The 20,701-nt window shown below is 36.4% G+C and overlaps 1 protein-coding gene across 2 annotated transcripts in view; it reads right to left on the bottom strand.

Annotated features, from left to right (window-relative positions):
* Nucleotides 1-8,738: 8,738 nt before the first annotated feature.
* Nucleotides 8,739-20,701, bottom strand: part of ATRNL1 (attractin like 1) — a 544,479-nt gene continuing 532,516 nt past the window's right edge. For both annotated transcript variants that reach the window (XM_049809569.1, XM_049809570.1), the window contains one exon: nucleotides 8,739-12,646. In XM_049809569.1, coding sequence (XP_049665526.1) covers nucleotides 12,522-12,646 — 125 coding nt within the window. In that variant the 3' untranslated portion in view covers nucleotides 8,739-12,521. The remainder of the gene's footprint in view (nucleotides 12,647-20,701) is intronic.

Below are 20,701 nucleotides of genomic sequence, written 5' to 3'. Positions count from 1 at the left end.
ACGTGACTTCATAGTCTCCTGGTTTTAAATATTACAGACTTTCTTAATGCCAATAACACAAAGTAGGTATTTAAAGTATTCTTCAGCTTTACAAGCTCTTACTATGTTAAATATTTTTTACTTATGGCATAATATATGTTTTAACAACTCTAGCATGTGTAAACCATTTTATAGCCCTGAGCTTCATGGAATTAATAGAGGTTTAAAGGTAATAAGGCTCATATATTTTATGAAGGGGATGAGCTACCTTGACGTGCTCATATTTTGCGGGTACTAGAGTTTCCAAGTGCAAATAGAATTAGACAGATGGGGTGGAACTGGTACGAAAACTGACTGAGTTTAGTCACATGAATTGGATTTTCTAAAAGTGGAAACATGAAATCACCCTTTCATTATCCTTGCATCTGACAAAATACATTATCATATGTTTTTGCTTGAACAGTGTAAAGACCGTTCAAAACAGATACAATTGCAAATCAGGAAAGATCACACTTACGTGGAGCCCTGACAATGTGATCTCATCAAGCTAGAACTTGAAATTGCAAGTGTCACTTCAGATAAGATCAGAGAATGCTTCCTGTCCCAATGATGTGACATTATCAGGTTTGAGACTGTAGCAAAGGCACATGCACAATTTTGTGAACTAACAAGGCAGATTGAGAACACACTGGTTGGCAGGATATTTTAGATCCTGAGATTGCCTTGAGCTGGGCATAATTACAGCTCATTTTTTGCACATGGGAGAGCCATCTTGAAGACGAAAAGAGCAGGGTACTCACTGAAGAAAGAAAAATGTTGATCTTTCAATTAGCATAAGTTCAAGCATCTGAACTGTGTTTCACAGTGTACGGACAGCTTTTGAGTGAAAAAAAAGCCATCTTCTACAGGAAACTCTTAGACAGCTGTGCTTCCATTTGCACAGGAATCATTTAACATAGAGAATTCTACTTTTAGCTGTGGTGTGTTTAAGCTTGCTTAAAAAAAACCCAACTACAGAAAATAGAGAGTTTGCTGCTATTAAATTGCATAAAGTTCATTCACCCTTAAGATAGGTCATTAGGAATTTTTTAGCAGGATTTTTTGGTTGATATGGACTCCTGAACTACAAAATAAACACAGTGATTCACAGTCAGAAAGGAAGAAGGGCAAGATGGCAGGAAGCCATTAAGATTTCTTGGCTCTCTGCATATTTTGGGCGTTTAGAGCTTAGTACACAGCACTTCGCCAGGAACCGATTCAGAACTAGAAGTTAGGTGCCAGTCCAAAACAGAATTCATGCATTAAAAGCAGTAATTGGGAAGATGCTGGAGGTCTCATGGGAATCAGCAATCTGAGAGTGTTTCCTAACACTAAAAACCTCAAAGCCATTAAATGCCTCTCCTTCTGATCTGGAAATTCCTTAGCACCTACAATTTGCCTTTAATTGAACAGGTGCCAAATTACTGCCTATACAGGAAGACTAACTTTTTGGAGTTAGGTGTCCTTAATGGCTTTAACTCTGTCAGATGGCTGAAGACCCCTGCAAGCCAAGGCTTGGGAGCACCCCCATCTGTTGAAACCACAGGAGTAGAAGATGCACATTGGTACTATTTGCATGGTGGAAGACACGAAGTCTATCTTGGTAAAGCAGCTGGAGGAGGCAGAACCGTGAAGTGCTTTTGCTTCAGTGCTAAAAATAAATCTACTTAGGAATAAACCACTATTTTTATCAAGCATATACATGGTCTACTTGGAAACCATGTGATTTCATGTAGCATGGGCTGCATCATTTGAAATACTAATTCCACGAGCAGAAGATTACAGAAGGTCACTTTGGCCAAGGAATGCATGTAGTGTGATACCACAATAATTAAAAACGTAACATTTAAATGGAGAGCATCCTATCCCTCACAAAACCAGCATTTTTTTTCCAGTGACTACCCAACATATTAAGACCACAACGATTGACAGCTCCTACGTGATGTTTGACAAAACACAAAACTATAACATTAGTGCATAACTAAGAAACAGTGGTGAATGCTTTTTAATATCATAACTCTTATTCCAGCGCCTCATTTTTGCACAAATGTTCACATCAGCTGGTAGAAAAAATACCGCACGTTCTTCATCTTAACAAACTTTCTTGCATTGATTAACGCAGCATTTTATGAGACCTGAAAGAACAAAGTTAAATGAACAAGAAGCGAAAACTTATGATGGATGTGTCCCTCATAGCATTTAGATCTTTTCCACTTGATTAAAAATTCCTAGTTCCTCTTCACTGAATTGTTTAGTTTTTTAGCAGTCTCTGTCCTGATTAAAACAAATTAGCATCAAAGATCCCCAGCTGAATGAGGAATCATTAATTGAGAAACATGCAATGCTCCTTAATTACCTTAGAACAGTCAGAGAACAAATAATCTTAGGTTTCAAAGGGGTTTGCACGCACTGTGCACCGTGGGCTTATTCTCTGTGTCTGCTGGAATAAAAGTAGACTCGCTTATACCGTTGAGGGATATCAGTACAAGCCTCAGTAAACACATTGTAGATTGTTTATCTAAAGTGGGAAAAAAAAAAAAAAAGCAAGGTAATGGCTGAATGGAAGAGATAGATGTTTCAGTTTATTATGTTGATCATAGCTTTCAATTTGCTTTGCATATGCCAACATTGACAGAGAAAGAATGAAAGCTGTTCGTTATTGATACAAATTTAAATACTTCTGGAGCTGGAGTGTTTTACTCAGAAGCACCTAACAAAATGTCAGACACGTAGGTACAGAGAGTAACTGTGCAGCTTGAAATAGCAGACAAAAAGGCAACAAACTTTCATAAAACCTGGCTCAAAAGGAATCCAAGGAATATTTGCTATTCCTTGGTTGCTTGTTCTTTGGTACACAGTTCTTCTGACTGTTGGTTTTTTTAAGCTATGACTCAAATTCCACAGAGCAGTTAGTGCCAGCCTTCATAGGAGAAGGAGTAACTGACTTTTTTAAGGGCACAATATACTTACTAATACGAATATCTTAACATTTGTTTTGCTTCACCAGCTGATAGAAGAAATCCTGCAGAAAAATGTCACTCAATAGCACTGAGCGTACTCCTGGAGCAGGGCTGTTATTTACATTGCTTTGGCACTAAGGCTAATCCAGCAAGCGTTGCTAACTTTGAAACTAGACAGCGAAATTAAACGCTGTGCAGAACTACCTGAGTTAGCTGGGAACAAGCTGGCTTGTACCAGTGCCAGTATCCTGTGCTCTCTCACTGAGCTAATTAGCTCTGCAGAGCAGTAAGCTATTAGCAGGGGTGCAGTACAGTGCTGATGCAGCTGTGCCCTTCTGGTACCCAGAGTAACTCACCTCGAGTTAGCTGGAGAGATCTGCACCATACTTCATTACGCTATATAAACCTATCCTTACAATCTTTGGCATACAAAACCCTGATGCAATGTAATACAATGCATGCAGTTGACATAACAAGATGATCCCAATAAATATAAAGGATAAACACCATAGTAATAAATTTTAAAAAGAGTCCCAACACCACAGGAAAGCTTTGGGCTTGCTCCCAGTTCCTATAAACCTGTGCCATTACTGTATAAACAATGAATTTTTGCTGACATACCTCAGAAGGGTGATTCTAAGACCCATTAAAGAGCTTGATCTAAATATTACATTCTGGCCTTAGTACTCTGGCACCTGAAGGACAGGAGTGGCACATCCAGCCTCTTATGCTAAATCCAGTTTGCTTGATCGTTTTTCAGTCCACAGCCACGAATTTCTGTCTAACTGGAAGCCTGAAACTTTCAAAGATTTCAGTGGGGCTCATTCTTCTCCTAGGCAACTAAGGATGGTACCCACTCATAAAGCAACCCCCCCTTTTAGCGACAGTCTATGTAAAACTAGAAAGGAAAGTCAGAAAACTCCTCAAGCCCCTGGAGGACACTGCGCTCTTTATGCAGAAAGATATCACATATATTTGCAAGCAAAACCACAGACCTTGAGCCAAACTAACACTTCTATAGGTGAGACAGGTATATATGTATGTGTGTGAGCACAAATGTACCATTTTGGGTAATATATGAGTTAGATCAGCACTTTATTTTGTCTCTCCTCCTGTGAAACAGAACTTCACCTGTACATCACACTCCTAACAATTAAGTGAGAAACCAGAAAGCAAAATGTCATGTTGTTTACTGGTTTTAAATTTTACTTATTTAGAGTTTAGTGATGCCGGTTTTGTTGTTGTTGAAATCATAATCTGTACGGGTACAGCTTCTGATGCCCTTCCTGTTGGCCTTCATTTTTAGAGTCTATAAACCAAACTAGTTCATCTTCCCAGACAGCAAAACTACTGTTAGCACATTGTACTGTCACAGGAACACAAATAAAGAAACCTTTGCAATTCTGTGTTGTTTGCCATCGAAGCAAGGTTTTGCAAAGCAGGCAAAAGCCAACCAAGCTTCAAAGCACTCCTTCTGGGTTGGTAATTTTTATAACAAAGGCAGTTTGTCAGAACAGAAAGTTGAGCAAATACAGGGTAAATCACAAGTTCTGAATGCTTCGATTTTGAGCTACCATTGAGCCATACAATTTTAGAAATAAACTAAATAATAACATAACCTTTACCATTAGTAAGATCAGTGGCTCAGTGGTGAAGAGAACATATAGCTGTATGTTTTCCTTCTGATGGGACTGGGACAGGCACAGTGAGAGGCAAACCATACAAAACAGCAATCAGGTTAAGTAAGATGAGAACACCTATACGGCAATATGATGAATTCACTTAAAATATTTCAATTTCTCAAACGTTCTCCCCCCCGCCCTCCAAGTATTGCACAAAACAACCCCTAGATCTACAGTACTACCAGAATAAGGCAATGATTTGGCACATCTCCTCCGGCTTTTGACAGAACACAATACCTTGGGTACATGTGTGACTCCAGAAGTTCTGCTGGCTGTAAAAACCAGGGCAGGCTAAAGGAGTGGGGTCATATTAAAGTAATATCGCTTGGATTTGAAGGCCTTTTCTTCACAAAGGAGCATAAAATCTTAGAAAACACTTGAATAAGGTTTGGGAAAGCAGGTAAAACTGCAGAGGTCTACGGAAAGAGTGGACACCGCGGACACGGAATGTTTTGAGGGCAGATGGTGCAAGTGAAGCCAAAATGCAGTGCAGGGGAATGGGAACAACTGGCTGGATATCAAAACTTTAAAGGCCTGTGCAGGAGACAGCCTTGTCCCAGCAGAGTCAAAGTAAACATAGATGCTACAAATAAAATTTACAAATTCTGAGGGATCCAGGAATCACTGAGTAGCAGCTAAGGACAGGTTTGAAGTTTTGGAAGATTTCTATATGAAGTGTGCAGACGATGCTGATACTAAGTGTAAGATGATTGGAGATACAGTAGGAGAGCTGCTGAAGAAACCAACAGCATACTTCCAAGAGGAAAGATAAGAGCATTTGGAAAGGAGTCAGGATCAGCATGCGGCAAGGCCTGTATGCCTGCAGAACCTGGATCGGTTTCATGATGAGATTGAATCCAAAGGAAAAGCCAGGAAAGAAAGCCAATGCAAAAGACAATATTTGAAGGGCATGGTGGAGCGGATGAGGAACGTTAATGCCTGAGAAGGCGGCAGAGGCTATGCCTGGAGGAAAGGGTATCGTTTTCTCGCAAATCTGCTGAACAGTGAAAAACTTCTAATTTCAAAGAAGGAAGTTACAGAGGGATGGACCTGAGTTGTTTGTGGAGCTCAGTTCTGAAGAGATCCAAGAGGCAATTACAACCCTTTGGGAAGAGCTTGGCGCCATGTGTTGACAAGGTTGCCATTAAATTATTAAAAGCAGGAGGGGGTAAATGAAGCCAAAAGCTCTGCAGAATAATTCTGTTGTTTTCAGATATCTGAAAAAGTTTCAGAGCAATGGAAGGTGGTTTTCATAAATGCAATGTAAAAGCTAGTGTGGTACGTGTCTTTTTCTTAAAGTCCATAAAGCTTCCTCAGAAGGCTTTACTTTTTTTTTTTAATAAAGCAGGAACAGTTCAATAACACTGGTGGGCATTCTAGAAAAGAGTTCTACCAAATATTAAGTACTTTCAGGAGAGATTTGATCAGATATAACACTATAATCAGAATGAATACGCAGACTTACAGATTTTAAGAAACCTTATGATGCTATATCATGGCCTTTGAGCTACATTGGAGGAATTTATAACTCCATAAAACATTTTTTAAAAGGCATAGTCACTATTTCCAATGAAGAAGATGGAGCATGAAGAGGGTGTAAAATCTCTGGCCCATTTAATATAAATGAGGGATTAAGGCATGGAAATGCATTATCACCGATATTCTTCAACTTGGTTAAAATGGTACAATCAGTGACATTTTCAGACTACAATGAATATCAAAATAGTGGGGCACCTTTGGGATCCTATGGTCTGGGCAACTGTGAATGAAGCAGGATGTACTGTAAAAAGAATGGCTACCTGAAGAAGAAAAACAAAGAACAAATAACATAAAATCAGACATCTGAGAAGCCTGATTAATCAAAGATATCAGTAAGTTGAGTAGATTAGTAAAATGATTTACCAACAATGGGAAAATGACGTCAATAGGAGAAATTGAGAGCAAATTCTGTGACCGCTATTGTGCGAAAAGCCACAGAGTATGAATTATTTAATGTCTGCCATCAAATGTTTATTTTATTTTCTTTTTTTTTTTTTAATTATGCCTCAAGTTGTGGTATGGAAAACTGCAACATCTAGCACTATTAAATAAATCTGATACTAAATAACTTAATAACTAAAACATACTTAGCACTCACACAGTGACTGTTATTTTTAGATCCATAAAGAGCTCTGAGTACTCTCTAAATATTAATTAATTAATCTTCAATATTCCCATGTCATTAGTAGAGGTCAATTTTATCATTCCTAAGTATTCAGTTAGGAAAATTAAAGCAGAGAACATGATTTGCCATATTCCAACCACCTATTTAGAAGCAGAAACAAAATTACCTCCCGTATTAACACACACACACAGAAAGATTTTTATACCTGACCATTTGGTTCTTTGTGCTCTGGGAAGCGGGGGGGGGGGGTGGGTGGAGAAGAGACTTGCAGGAATATTAACCAATTTAATTTCTGAGAGAAAACTTTAGGACAGACAATTTGGGTAGAGTTTTGTCATAAGAACATCCATACTGGTTATCCTAAACATTATATTCCAAAATTATGTTTATTTTTTCTCAAGTACACTTTATAACTGGATATCATAAAAGAGCTTTAGGACTTCACATGAAAAAATAATTTCCTTTTCATGTTAACCACTAAAAATCATGTCATAACAATGACTTTTGAAAAATACTGACCTGGAAAGGAATGTTGAAATGACTCAGACATTCAGTAGAATAAGATGCTTAAGATATCTTCTAGGTCTAGAAGTGTATTTGAAAAGCCCCATTGTATTCGTTTCCTGCTTCTTGTCTAACAAAAGGTCTTTTAGAAAAAAACATAGCTAAGCATTGTTTTGAAGATAACATAGAAAGGTAAACAGTTACTGGTAAATGAGTAACAATTCTCTCAAACTCCAGATTCATATAAGCTTCCTGTATTCTTAACTACGGCCGTAGCACGTAAAAACTATTACAGAAAAATATACTAAAAAATAAAGTATATAAAAGGATGGAAGACATTTGCCTCACTTTATGTACTCAGTCTCAGACAAGCTGAAATTACTGATAGCCAATGGATAATAATTGATACTACTTCATAATTGATAACATTATTTATATAGTATTTCAAACAGACTTCTATATCCTCACTCAGAATTATAAAGAAATTACCATTAGTATACACATAAATAGTCACTGATCTAGTTAGTCTTCATACTGTTCAATACGACATGTGAGAATATGTAAAGAAATTGAGAAAATGTTCTGATTCAGATCAGCTGTGAAAACAATTACGTAATTCCATCCATACATATATATATATATGCTTCCTGTATGTTTTAAAGAGGGTTGTTTGGTTTGTGTTGGTTTTTTTTTTTTTTTTTTTCCTTGTTGTTCATCACTCCCACCTTTGCTTTCTTACTTCAGAAAAAGGAAGTTTTTAACATATCTGAAGAGGTGCAAAGAGATGTTTTTTTACCAAAACATGACTCACCTTCAACTTAGGTGACCAAAGAAGTTTCAACAAAAGAAAGCCTGGGGTAATAATAGTCCCCTTTCAGCTTTGCAATAAATTTCAGAGGGTCACTATAATTTCAACTACATGTACAAGGTGATGATTTTTTACATCAGAAATATCTGTAGCCATAGAAATGACCACCTATTGCTGTATATGCAGTCATATAGAAATATAAGCATTCATTCTGAAAGTGAAATAGCATTAAATAAGGAAAAGTTGAAACACCATATGGCCCCGAGTTGTACAAGCCCAGGTTCTGCAAGGCCTGTTTTTACCTTACTTCATTAGTATTTAACAAGCAAGTAGAGCTGAAGACAATAGAGGAAGTTCTGGCCACCTGTAGACAACAGTAGTTTTGCTATTATTTGCCATAAACATCTAAAATAGCCTTAGGTATTCTACACTTTACTTTAGAGATGATCCAAAATAAGTATCAGTAAACTACAGCTTTTCAGGTAATGCTGCACCTTAGAGATTGAAAAAATAGAGTTAATTTATTTAATTTTCCCCAGTAACATCAAGCATTCTGGATAGGACAACTTTGCTCAAAAAAAGAGAGGGATTGTTAATTGCCTTTAACAGAGACTTTTCCTTTATTGTCAAGAAACCTTTCAGATGCTTTTTAAAAAACTGGTAATGAAATTAGATACATAATGATTCTATAATTTAGATGAATACTGTGAAAGCTATTATGCATAAAGACTGAACATCTGTTAAAGTGATCCCAAACTAAAATTCTTACCATCAGGTTTCCAGCTCTCCACATTAGATTATTTGGAAAATAATTATTGCTGCAGATTTTACCCATAACAAATTCCATGTCCCAATCTGAACTTGTCTAAATGTTTTTGATTTGGGAAGATGAGAGGGGACTCTAACTACAAAGAGAGCAGTCAGCTATGAAAATTTTCAAACCAGATGAATCTGAATGCTCCTAATTAATGGTATCTTCATGCTTTAACATGTCTAGAATTTGGCCTTTTTTTTTTAGATATAATTTTAATAACGGCAATATATAGACAACCATTTTTTTGTATAGGTAAACTAGCATTTCATTACATTTCATAGGAATGTAATGAATGAAAGCAAGTATTCTAGAGTGTTATTTATATGTGCACAAATTTGATTTAAGTAGTTTCAGGACTTTATATAAATATACAAGTACAGAGAGGAATTGAAGTAATGGTGAACCCATGCTACCATGGACAGTCTATCTCAAGTTTTGAACAGTAATTCATAGCTGCTGAATTTCCCTCAGCAGAATCCACGGACTGAGGGAGTGGAGGTGGAATCCTGACAGTCAGAACTTCACTGGGGCTTACTTTCCAGAACAGCACTTAGTTGTTTATTTTTCATCCAACATAAATCACATTAGGGGTAAAACAAGCCATTCAACATTTTCTGACTCTAAGAGAGTTCAAAAGTTAAATTGGAGAACAGTGGTTAAGAAAATTGGCTTTTTCATGAAGCAATCATAATGTGACAGTTAATAAAACATCTCATCTGATGTACAGTGATCATTACTAAAAAGTTTGCACTTGCCAACAACTAACAAAATGTAGTTATCAGACATATTATGCTATTTTTGTACCTCTCAAATAGAAGGCTGTAAGAGTTATTTTGAAACTTTGGTTTCAGATGTGTTGGCAAACTTCTGGTATTTAAGTATGGCCATTATATAAGTATTTTTATTTATTTATTTAATTATTATATGACCTTACTAATTTGCATGCAATCAAGGATTCTGGGAGAAGAAAAACACTTTAGAAAAAAAACATTCTCAGAGTGAATGAAAATGCCGAATGATCCCATGGCAAACATGCTTTTCTTCTACAATAAAATATTGAACTGTTAACACAATAAAATGGCTGATAGCTATTTGCCCATCTTCAGTGTTGCAATACAATTTTTTAATCCCTTTAAAACTCATACCTGCTTTTCAAGTATTTATCAAACTCCAGTTGAGATACGGAGGAATGTAATCCTTTATGAGTGAGTACAGTCAAAACTGTTCTACAAGACTACATGGTCTTTCTGTGTATGGGGTTTCCAGTACATTCACAAAACACACACTGTATATTTCTTATGTGAAATGTTTAGGTTGAGGATAATACAGAGTTTGGAATATATTCCAGACAAGTGGTTCTTTCCTTTTCATAAGTGTATGCATCATATAAACCAGTTCCATCGGTTTATAGTCATTTGAACAGATCAGCTTTAAAACTGACAGAAAGGGTTGTTTTCAAAAGACCATTTTTTTCCACTATGCTAAGTAGCACTGGTTGAAAGTTCCCAACAGAAGCTTTAAAAAGGAATTTCTAAAGTTTTAAGATATAAGAGATTGAGGTCAGAATAGGCAATAAAATTCACAAGATTGTGATGGCATTATTTTAGTATAATAATCTTATGTTAAGATATGAAAATACTGAAACAATCATGCCAGCATAAGAAATAATTATACCATAATTCATAAGTGCATAATTTATCAAAACAATAGAGCAGTCATGGTTAGATGCAACCTAACACTCCTGTATAAGATATAACTACATACTGTACAATCGTTCCTTTTTATAGTTATTTTTACATTTAGTCTTCATCCAAATTAAGCTGAGTACTTCTATGTATGAATGGCATTACAAAATAAACACAACTCACAACAGGGCTTTATTACTGCTACTGCACCACCATGGCATGCAAGTAACTATGTAGTCAACTGTAAACAGTAAAATGTCATCATCTTCATGAAATAAAAAGAACATGAAAAATACAGATATAGTAGTAAACATCAATTATCTTTTTATATCTTTCGTATTTACCAAAACTCTATCATTACATGAGGCATTTATACCTCTGTATCACTCTCCTGTACTAGTACGGTGGCAAATTTGGAGTTGAGAAACTATACTTTCAACAAGCTTGTACAAAACTACTACTTTCATATTATACTGCTGTCAATGTGTAATGAGTAAATGAGAATATGACACATCTGCTACCTACCCCTTAGCATTCTCTTACTCTTTTGTATATTCATGAATTTTGAGTAAATAAAAAGACTGAGGGCCATTAAAGCTGTTTGCTAGGTTATCTGTCATGGTGACTGAGCCCCTAAAAGACTAATGTCCTATAGAAAGGAAACTCTTTCATCTGCTTTTTGTTGCTGAGTACTGATTCTGTGAGGTTCCATGCTGGATGTTGGATTTGAGAACCACTGTTGGAAGCAACTTGGATTTATAAAAATTTATTTATTTAGTGTTTGTTATGCAGGGTAATTCCTTAACTGGTGTGAAAGTGAGAATGAGATGAAATGCTGCAGCTGGGAGAAAAAAAAAACAAAACCAAAACACAACCATACCTTATTATAAAAACAAGGATCAAAGTGCTGACTGGGATTCATTTCTTCTGCTTGGAGGTCAGGACAATATATATATACTAGCAAATTTCAATATTGAAATGGGAGCAGGTAGAATAACAGCAAGTTAAACTCTCCTTAGATTTGCAATCTTGGAGACTCTCTTGGAAAAAAAAGCAAACTTTATTGCAGAAGAAGCTTTTCCATGCTCAATTAATTTTGGTAATCAGTTAGCTGGCATGGAGGACCCACATGTGCTCTTTGTAAAACATATCATTCAGAATTCAGAATAGACTCTTAGGTACAGAAACATGAAAGCCCACCCATCACTCTGCTGCAGCCCAGATTATGTTTCTGAGGCTTTTGAAAGGTAATGAAAAATAATCATGAAATGCTCAAATCACGTGGTTTTTTTTGTGGAATTATGTTTCAAATATTACATGTGGTGTTCTTGGGTTATATCTATGCTAAATTCAAAAGCTGCCTACCTATTTCAGGCAATGATAAAAGAACACCTAAATCCAAATTATCCTCTTTAGTTCCTGCTTGCTGGAAAGAAATCTTAATGCTGATTACAAGGAAAGAACTGTACAATTCTCTTTGTTACATTAAGCTATACAAAAATGTCCTTTAGTTTCCTGGAATTTGCTTAGTTTTCAATTATACATTTTTCTTCTACATTACAAAACAATGTACAGTTTTTCCTAGTTCTGTCCAAGGATTTTCCCTGCTCTGATATGTTCAGGTTTAAGAACGCTAGGTATTTTGTTTCATATTTTGTTGATATCAGGATCCACTCTTTATATTAAAGCTCATCAAACATACTCATACCTACCATAAGTTTGTTCTGCTTTGGGGTATAGTAGGCTGTGTGACTACAACAGAGCACAGTACCTCATATGTTCATTCATAGATTTGCCTCCATAAAAACTGAGGCTGTAGTATAGCTTTCAATGGAAGCCATTTAAAAAGAAAACATTACAGAATATACAATTGTAGTTTTCGAATCTCAGACACAAGTTCCTTGACGTGTTGAAAGATGATGTTTTCGATTTCTGACTCCTGAACTCTTATCTTTACAGTCCGCAGGCTTCTGTTGTGAAATGTCTATCAGTGCACTTGCAATTGCAAGACCTGTAAGATAAATAAAGGAAAAACAAAATTTAATGCCCAGCTTTCCTGAGAAGAGTTCCAGAGCAGTGTGATGGTTAGTTTCACGCCAAGTTTTTGTACTTTCCCAGAAGTGATCAGTTTTATTTCAGACTTAGATAACAAGTTCTCACTTTTTAAAATGCTACCTGGTAACAGTGAAGAAACAGAGGAAGAAAAAAAAGAGCAGTTAAGACACTAGACTGGAAATCAGGAGAACTGAGTTCCATTTAAGTCTCTCATTGATTTGTTTTGTGATCTTAGCATCACCTCTCTTTATCATCATTTTCTTGGTTATGCTTATGGTGGACCAGCAGCTCTCTGACATGGATTTTCTCTTATTAAATGTTTGTGCATTGCATTTAGAAATGGATTAAACTATCAAATCAGAAAATAAAGGAGAAATGGAGACCACAGTTAAGACAAAATTGTATTCTTGAATATTTCCCTTTGCAATGCCTCCCTAATTTGGGAATATGAAGAAGTTAGTATTTACCATGAACAAAAAAAGATAGAAAATATCTTTCCAGAATGCATGGATTTGTGAACAGACAGTGAACTGTGATGCTGTTGGCCTGGATAAATTCTAAATGTTGTCAACTTACCAAACCTCTTCTTTTTCAGATTCTGGTTAAGTTGTTGATATTTCATGACCTGTTATAATCTTAACAGGGTATTACAGAGGGCAGGGACAGCCATGCTTAGGAAATGAGTAGTTTAAGAATTTACTCTTTGATTTGCTTTTTACTGTATGCATGCTAGAAATTACTGATTTCTGCTGAAATGCTGTGGTTGACAATGCACTTAATACACTGTGGTTCTAAATTTTTAAATTCACACAGGGGATATTGCAATGAAACGGATTCAGAGTTTTTACATCATTCATATGTTCTACTGCACCACAACTGCAATAAAACCATTACACTTATATTTGCAAAAGCACATCTATATAGACCCATAATGTAGGTAAAGATGGTGCTGGTTCTCCGTACTGCCCAATACATCTCAATCTCTAACCAACAGCAGTACTACTCCACAAGGAAACCTTGAAAATACTTTTCATCGTGTTTAACAGGCAGTCTCTATTTTTTAACTCAGGCCAATATCAAACTCAGTATATCTATTACAGAATCCAATTTTGCAATATTTTTCAGGTGTTCCCTCATTACAGCACTTATCTACTAAGAAAATGTGTAAAAAATATTTCTCACAGGTGTTTCTACAGGCTTCTTTCTTAGTGTATGATGTACTATCAGATTCAGTTCTGGTTTCCAGTATCCTGAAAAAATCTGTGCTATTGCACACTGTAACACGACCTTTCTTACTTCACAAAAATGTTGCAAAAATTAATTAATGCGCATACAGCTTTTTGAAAATGTACAGCACTATCCTGTAAAATGCTAAGTACAATTATCATTGCTACATTTCAAGTCATTTTTCTCACACACACATTTATTTCCCGGCATGAGCTAGTGATGCCTTAAATTGGACTTTGATAAATTAAAATTTTGAAATCTTTGCGGCACCTTTAAAGTATCAGCAGTATGTGGTATTAGCAAATTCAAGGATAAAACCTAAATAACATTTTGATGGTTGCTTACATGTGATCCTGTCTTTAAGAGCCAGGCTTAGGGAGTATGCTAAATGGAGTGATTATTATTAGGAAAACAGATTTTCCATTTTTTAAAGATATTTTAAAATATACTTGCATGTATAATGCTAACCTCAGTTTACATAACAATTAACAGAAAGGAAGAACTATTTCCTTCAAATCTAATGCTGCATACTGGGATATACTGGCATGCTGTTAGAGTTCCATTAAAATCGGGTCACTACAGAAGATCATTTTTCAAAACGTCAAACAAATCATCTGATGAAATTCATTTATTATGTTCTCTACGCCCAGCATAGTTCCTTGTTATCAAAGCAATACAATTAACTGGGGGAACAATTCATTATTTCAGACTGGCAGTCTAAAGGAATTTCATTTACCAAGTCAAGCTGATGCACAGGCACTGCAAGCAAGCAGAATTTACATCAAAATACAACAGAAGATTTGATAAAAATGCTGTGGCTTAAATATTCATTAAAAGAAAAATAAACCAAAAAAATCTCTGTATTTTACAGGTTTTGTATGTAAACAACAACTGTGAATACATTTATAGTCATTGAAGTTGGAATTGTAAATCCTATAGTGCTCTATATCTGTTTCCTCAGTTCATAAGTTATTACTTTTACCCATCTTCCCTGAATGCTGCCATTTAAATGTCCTACTTACCATCCAAACCAGTATTTTCCAAACCAGTACATGGGCTTTGGTTGCTTCTGACTCTTGAGTAGGGAGGCAGAAAGGAACAGTGGAATCAGTAAGCACCCCACGTGGAGAATCAGTGGTTCACCTCTAGTACTCTAATTTCTGGAATTTCAAGCCTAGCTGCAGAACCGGACCTATTTGTAAGTTTAGTTTGTTTTTCTACTAAATGTTATAGAAATAACCTGACCTAGTTCTAGACAGCTAAATCAACCTCTAGCTTGTTTTAAGGATAAGTATGGGAAGATCATTAAGAAGTGAGCCCAGACAAATACATAAGTGGAAAGTATATTTTTGTAAGAGATAATTGCATCCACAATGAGAAAAATACCGGAGAAAGCAATATGAACTTGGTTATCTTTAGCAGAACTATTGTCTTTCCTAATGGAAGTTAAATGGTAATAGTTTATTCTCAGCAAGTAAGTGTCTAATCATAAAATTACTGGTGTGTGAATTTTTTGTTGGTTTTTTTTACAATTATGCAAAACAATTAATAAGTACAGGAATAAAATACAGCACATCAAAAGAGATTGCCCTGAAAAGCGCATTCCTGATTTATATACAAACAGCACTTTAATTCTGCATTTGAACAAAAGCATCTGAAAAAGTCATTCATTTTGAGATGCTCTCCTCCCAGTCTCTGTAAAAACAGGCAGTACTATATATTTTAATTTTGCAGCAAAACAGCTTCATTAGGCGTGAAAGGTTAATTGCAGGTTTAAGTGCAGTTCAGGGAACAATGCACGAGTCTGTAGTGAATAGCACAGTCTGCTACAGGAAGGCTGAGTGCTATAAACTGTTTGCCCTGCTGAAATGTTTTACTACCTCATTTACTAACTGTCTTCTTTTACTGCTTGTATTTGTAGTTCTTCTAAACCTTTAATAGCTACAGTTTTATTTCACTGTAATCAGATTTAAATGGAAATACCCATGCTGGGATGTTTAAACATTTTTCCTCTGATTGTATACAGCTACATTTGAACTGATGTAAGGCTACACTATCTCTCAAAGTAGAAGAAAACCTTACATTGAAAAAGTTAGTCTTACATGCTGACGTGCATATTTAAAATCTTTTTTCCTCCTCTATTGTTCATTTTAATGAGAAATGCATTGAGTTCTTACTATCCCCTTTGTTAAAAGTAAGGGAACAAAGAATGACCTCAGATTCATGGTTAGGCAGGTAACTGGAAATGTTTTTTGCAATTTAAATATGTCTTATTCACAGATAACATTTGGATAGATGTCTTCATTTGATTAAATTCTACACGTTTTCATTGTTATGCACAATCAGAACATTCAGAAAGCTGAAGACAATAAAATAACTACAACTCGGGTAGATCAATTAGATTTGTTTGACGTTTTAACCAAAATTATAGTCATTGCTTAAGGTGACCTTAAGCAATGAAAATAAAATGACAGCTGCCATACAGAGAGACTAAAACAGAAAAGACTGGGTAAATGCTGTACTGTTAAAGTAATAGCTTCACCCTTCAGGACCCAGCAGTCTTTGTGTTACTTCCATTTGTTGATTCTTTAAAGATGTGTTACCGTACATGGTCACCTAATAGTGGGCAGAGTCCTTTTATCCTAAAGGATCTGTTATTCGAAGTCTTTCCATTGTACAAGATGCAATGTCCATGAATATCTGTACAAATGGATCTAAGCAGTTTGAAGACATACTGAGTAAGTGATGAGAATTACAGACTCTAGTGCCTCATGAAGATGACCATAACACACAGTGAAGCCAGTGAAGACAATTTCATGCTCATCAATAAAACTACCAATTATTATTATTATAGGGAATTTTAATGAGTTCTGTCAGTTATCATTATTTCAGGTTGATAAAGAAAAGTTTTGTAAATACGCAACGTACAGTATGTGTGTATAAATGACATTTATATACAAACCCACCTTGTTAATAATGCAGTTTTGTATTATCCGTTTCTTAATTTGATGAAGCAGATCACATTCACCATAACCTTTATGGATGCATACCAGGACTGCATACATTTATTCTTCATAGGAAACATACATGTTAGCTATAGTGTCTATAATGGCAGAGGAACATAACTTTCAAGAAGGTTGTCACTAGGCGAGTGTTTCTGAGTACCCACTGAAAAAAATCTCTCATTTTCTGTGAGACATTGTGCTAGTTGTTTGATAGAATTTTCAAGATTGTCTGGTACTTCCTACACTTTTCCTGTTTTCTCACTCAAACTTTCTCCAAGTAGACTAACTCATGTTTAACTTTCACAACTGAAAAGGCCAGAAGGTTGTTTGTGCTGCACACTTGTGTGCTGTAGATCAAGTCATGTCAGGAGATATCCAAAAGGTACATAAAATGGAAGCAGAACAAAATCTGGGATTCAAAAGCATGATCCACGAAACCTTCTCCTAACCACATACAAACCAGATACTCCAGTGCCTACTTTCCAGGAGAAAAATTAAGAGTCATCTGAAGTTCAAGACTGTACATGCCTAGAGGAACGACTCTATCTCACAACAGAGCTAAGTTCATTTCAAAGTCAGAAAGTAGTCAAATCCTTCATAAGTATCTGAGGGTCCTGATCTGGCAGGTGTGCCTAGACGATATCCAGAGATCACGGACTTAGTCACAGAGAAGAAACAATCATAAGCAACTGCCAAGAAGAATAAGAATCTTCATAACCTGTCATATTGAATGTTTTTTTTATTTGAATTAGAATTTTTTTAAAAGGACAAGCTGACAGCCCCTCAGAATCACAAAGTCTTTTTATGGGCTTCTCTTCCTGTTTGGTGCATGGATGTGTATTTTAACCTGACACCACTCTTACTATGAGAAAGATATATTAAACAAACTAAACTAACTAGGAAATTACTTCGGGCAAGTAACCCCATCATTTTTTTTCAGTGATAATTTTTGCTAGATGGGAAGACAGCTGAGTCCAGGAGGTATGTTTTCCTTTTCTTATGCATGTAACTTAATTAAATAAGTAAAATATGAGACAGAGCTTAAACCATAACAATAATAAACTAAATAATGATAGTGTGGAATTAAATAGCCACACACAAGTAGAGAGGAGATGTCGTGATCCTGTGTACTATACCCTTGGTATTTAGTAATAACAGCTATCTATAAGGGGCTAGGAAACTCTTATTCCCAGAATAGACTTATAAATTACTTGCTGTCAGTTTGTGGGAAATGCAGACTATACAATAAAGGATCTTTTACGTAATGTTCAGCCTTTCCCAATTTTTCTCATTTTGAAAAGGAAATGGCCCTACACATTTCTGTGAAATATTTGTGCTCCAAGGGGTCAGTAGTGATTTTTTTTGTGTACAGTCAGGCAGTTTCCCCTTCCCTTTCCATGTGAGATATCTGTAGTTTAGTCTGTAATCCAGGTCTGTACAACATCTGGTGCCTTTAAACTATGCAGCCTTCCAGTGGCTAAGAGATAGCGTGGGCTGTTTGGTCTCTCTGGCAGTTTGGGATAGCTCTTGTCCGTTCAGCAGGGCAAACAAACACCGTACTGACGAAGGGGACCTAGTGAGGAGTGGGAGACACTGTGGTGGTGGGACTGGTGCAACCTAATGTTGATTAACTGAAGCTTTTGTCTCCCACACTCTTTTTTCAACTCAAGCCCTCCTGGAACACAAGAATCATAGAATCATTTAGGTTGGAAAAGATGCTTAAGATCGTCAAGTTCAACCATTAACCTAACACTGCCAAGTCCACCACTAAACCATGTCCCTAAGTGCCACATCTACACGTCTTTTAAATACCTCCAGGAATGGTGACTCCACCACTTCCCTGGGCAGCCTGTTCCAACGCCTGACAACCCTTTCAATGAAGAAATTTCTCCTAATATCCAACCTAAACCTCCCCTGCCGCAACTGGAGGCCATTTCCTCTTGTCCTATTGCTTGTTACTTAGGAGAAGAGAGCGACCCCCACCTCGCGACACCCTCCTTTCAGGTAGTTGTAGAGAGCGACAAGGTCTCCCCTCAGCCTCCTTTTCTCCAGATTAAACAAACCCAGTTCCCTCAGCTGGTCCTTCACCGATTACTTTTAAAAGGAGGTAATATGAGATCATTGCATTTAGCTGGACTGTATCATCAGACCTGTACACCAACCCAACCTGTGCACCTTGCCCAGGGAAAGCAGCACAGATGGAAACAGAAATGCACGCACTTAATAAGTGGGAGAGGAAGACTGAGATAATGGCTGACCTGAGCTGGGAGAGGACCTCTCATCTGAAACTGCGTAAGAGACGATAGGCGAAGAACAGTAAATCATGGCGGGTCTTGAAGATGAATAATGATATTTGAGGCATTAGAAAAAGAGAGTGCGTGGAGCTACTAAAAAATGACTTCTGCAATAAAAAGAAATAGTCAAGAAAAAGATCTGAAGTGAATGTGGTTAAGACAGTAGTTGTTCAAGGTGGCAGTAATTCAGAAGCAAGCTGCAGAGATCCTGGGCAAGGGCTATTGTTTTGGCGATGCAGAGGGAAGATGGAGTTTTGGAGAGGCTGCAGCAACAGAATTCAGCAGGACTAGGCACTACTGGTGGTGAGGAAGCAAAGGAATGACAGTCAAAGAATACTTGGGCAAGATTGGAGAGACAACAAGTGTAAGTAATAGTGGCATTAAGACATGCTCAAGGGAAAACAGTGGAATACAAACTAATAGGAAGAAATGTAAAATGTTGTGGGAATGAAAAATGAACTACATAAAACTGGTCTGTGACCCAACCTGTTGGTGAAGAGTAACCCAAATCTAGGTGTATGGAATACAGACCTCTGTTAAAGTCAAATACAGTTCTACAAATAGAGAAAGAAATGGAACTACAGATACTTTCCCAAGATTGCTGACACCTTGCTTTGCCAAAAAAAGTCTTTACATTTGAAGAGTAAAGCACACCTTAAGCTATGGTGGTTAAACAACATTACTAGGTATATTATCTATTTCTTGGACCCTACTCCTTGGGGCTCGCTGGCAAAGCTTGTCACGGATCTGTCCAGTGATATTAGCAATATGACTGACTCCAAAGACTATAAAAAAACAATAAAAAATAATTCTGCTTGACTGCTGAGTCTGAAGATAAAACTTTCTTCTCAAAACCTCTTATTCACTCACTTTAGATATTACAATAGACTTGGGAAATGGTTACATTTAGACTAGTTTAGTAATAGCTCCTAAAGCTGCAATACTTATCAGTAATAAATTTCAATTAATAAAGCAGGCATCACATTTAGTCAAGAAATATATTCTTCCCACAAAATAGCAGAGCTAAGAGAATTAAAGCATCTTGATGTTTTTATCTAACAAGTTTTACCTTGGCAGTAGTTACAGACAAGTGATCTATTGTTAGACTATTATTTCAGTCCATTATTATAATTTTTGGACCTTGGACCACAAATGGTGATTACAGAAATCTGACAGTGCGCCTAACTGTTTCATTGTCTTTCTCAGCATGGCTTATTTTATACAAAATGATGGCAGATTTTTGTGTGCAATTTTTTTCCCCCTTTACATTAAAAAAGAAGCAACGAGTAGTTACCGCATGAATAATTATGCATGTGATCAGACTTTCTCTACCCTGCATTTCTTGAATAAAAGTTATGGAGACTCAAACAGGTGTATCAGTAGCAAAATATGTTTACATTTTTAGGGGGTAAAAAGCAAATTTATAGGATACATAACATTTTCAGAAAGCTATCAATCAAGTACATGAATGGCAAATCACCTGTA

The sequence above is a fragment of the Accipiter gentilis genome, chromosome 9, assembly GCF_929443795.1.
Source record: "Accipiter gentilis chromosome 9, bAccGen1.1, whole genome shotgun sequence".
Taxonomy (NCBI): domain Eukaryota; kingdom Metazoa; phylum Chordata; class Aves; order Accipitriformes; family Accipitridae; genus Astur; species Astur gentilis.
This window is presented reverse-complemented; position numbering and strand designations above follow the sequence as displayed.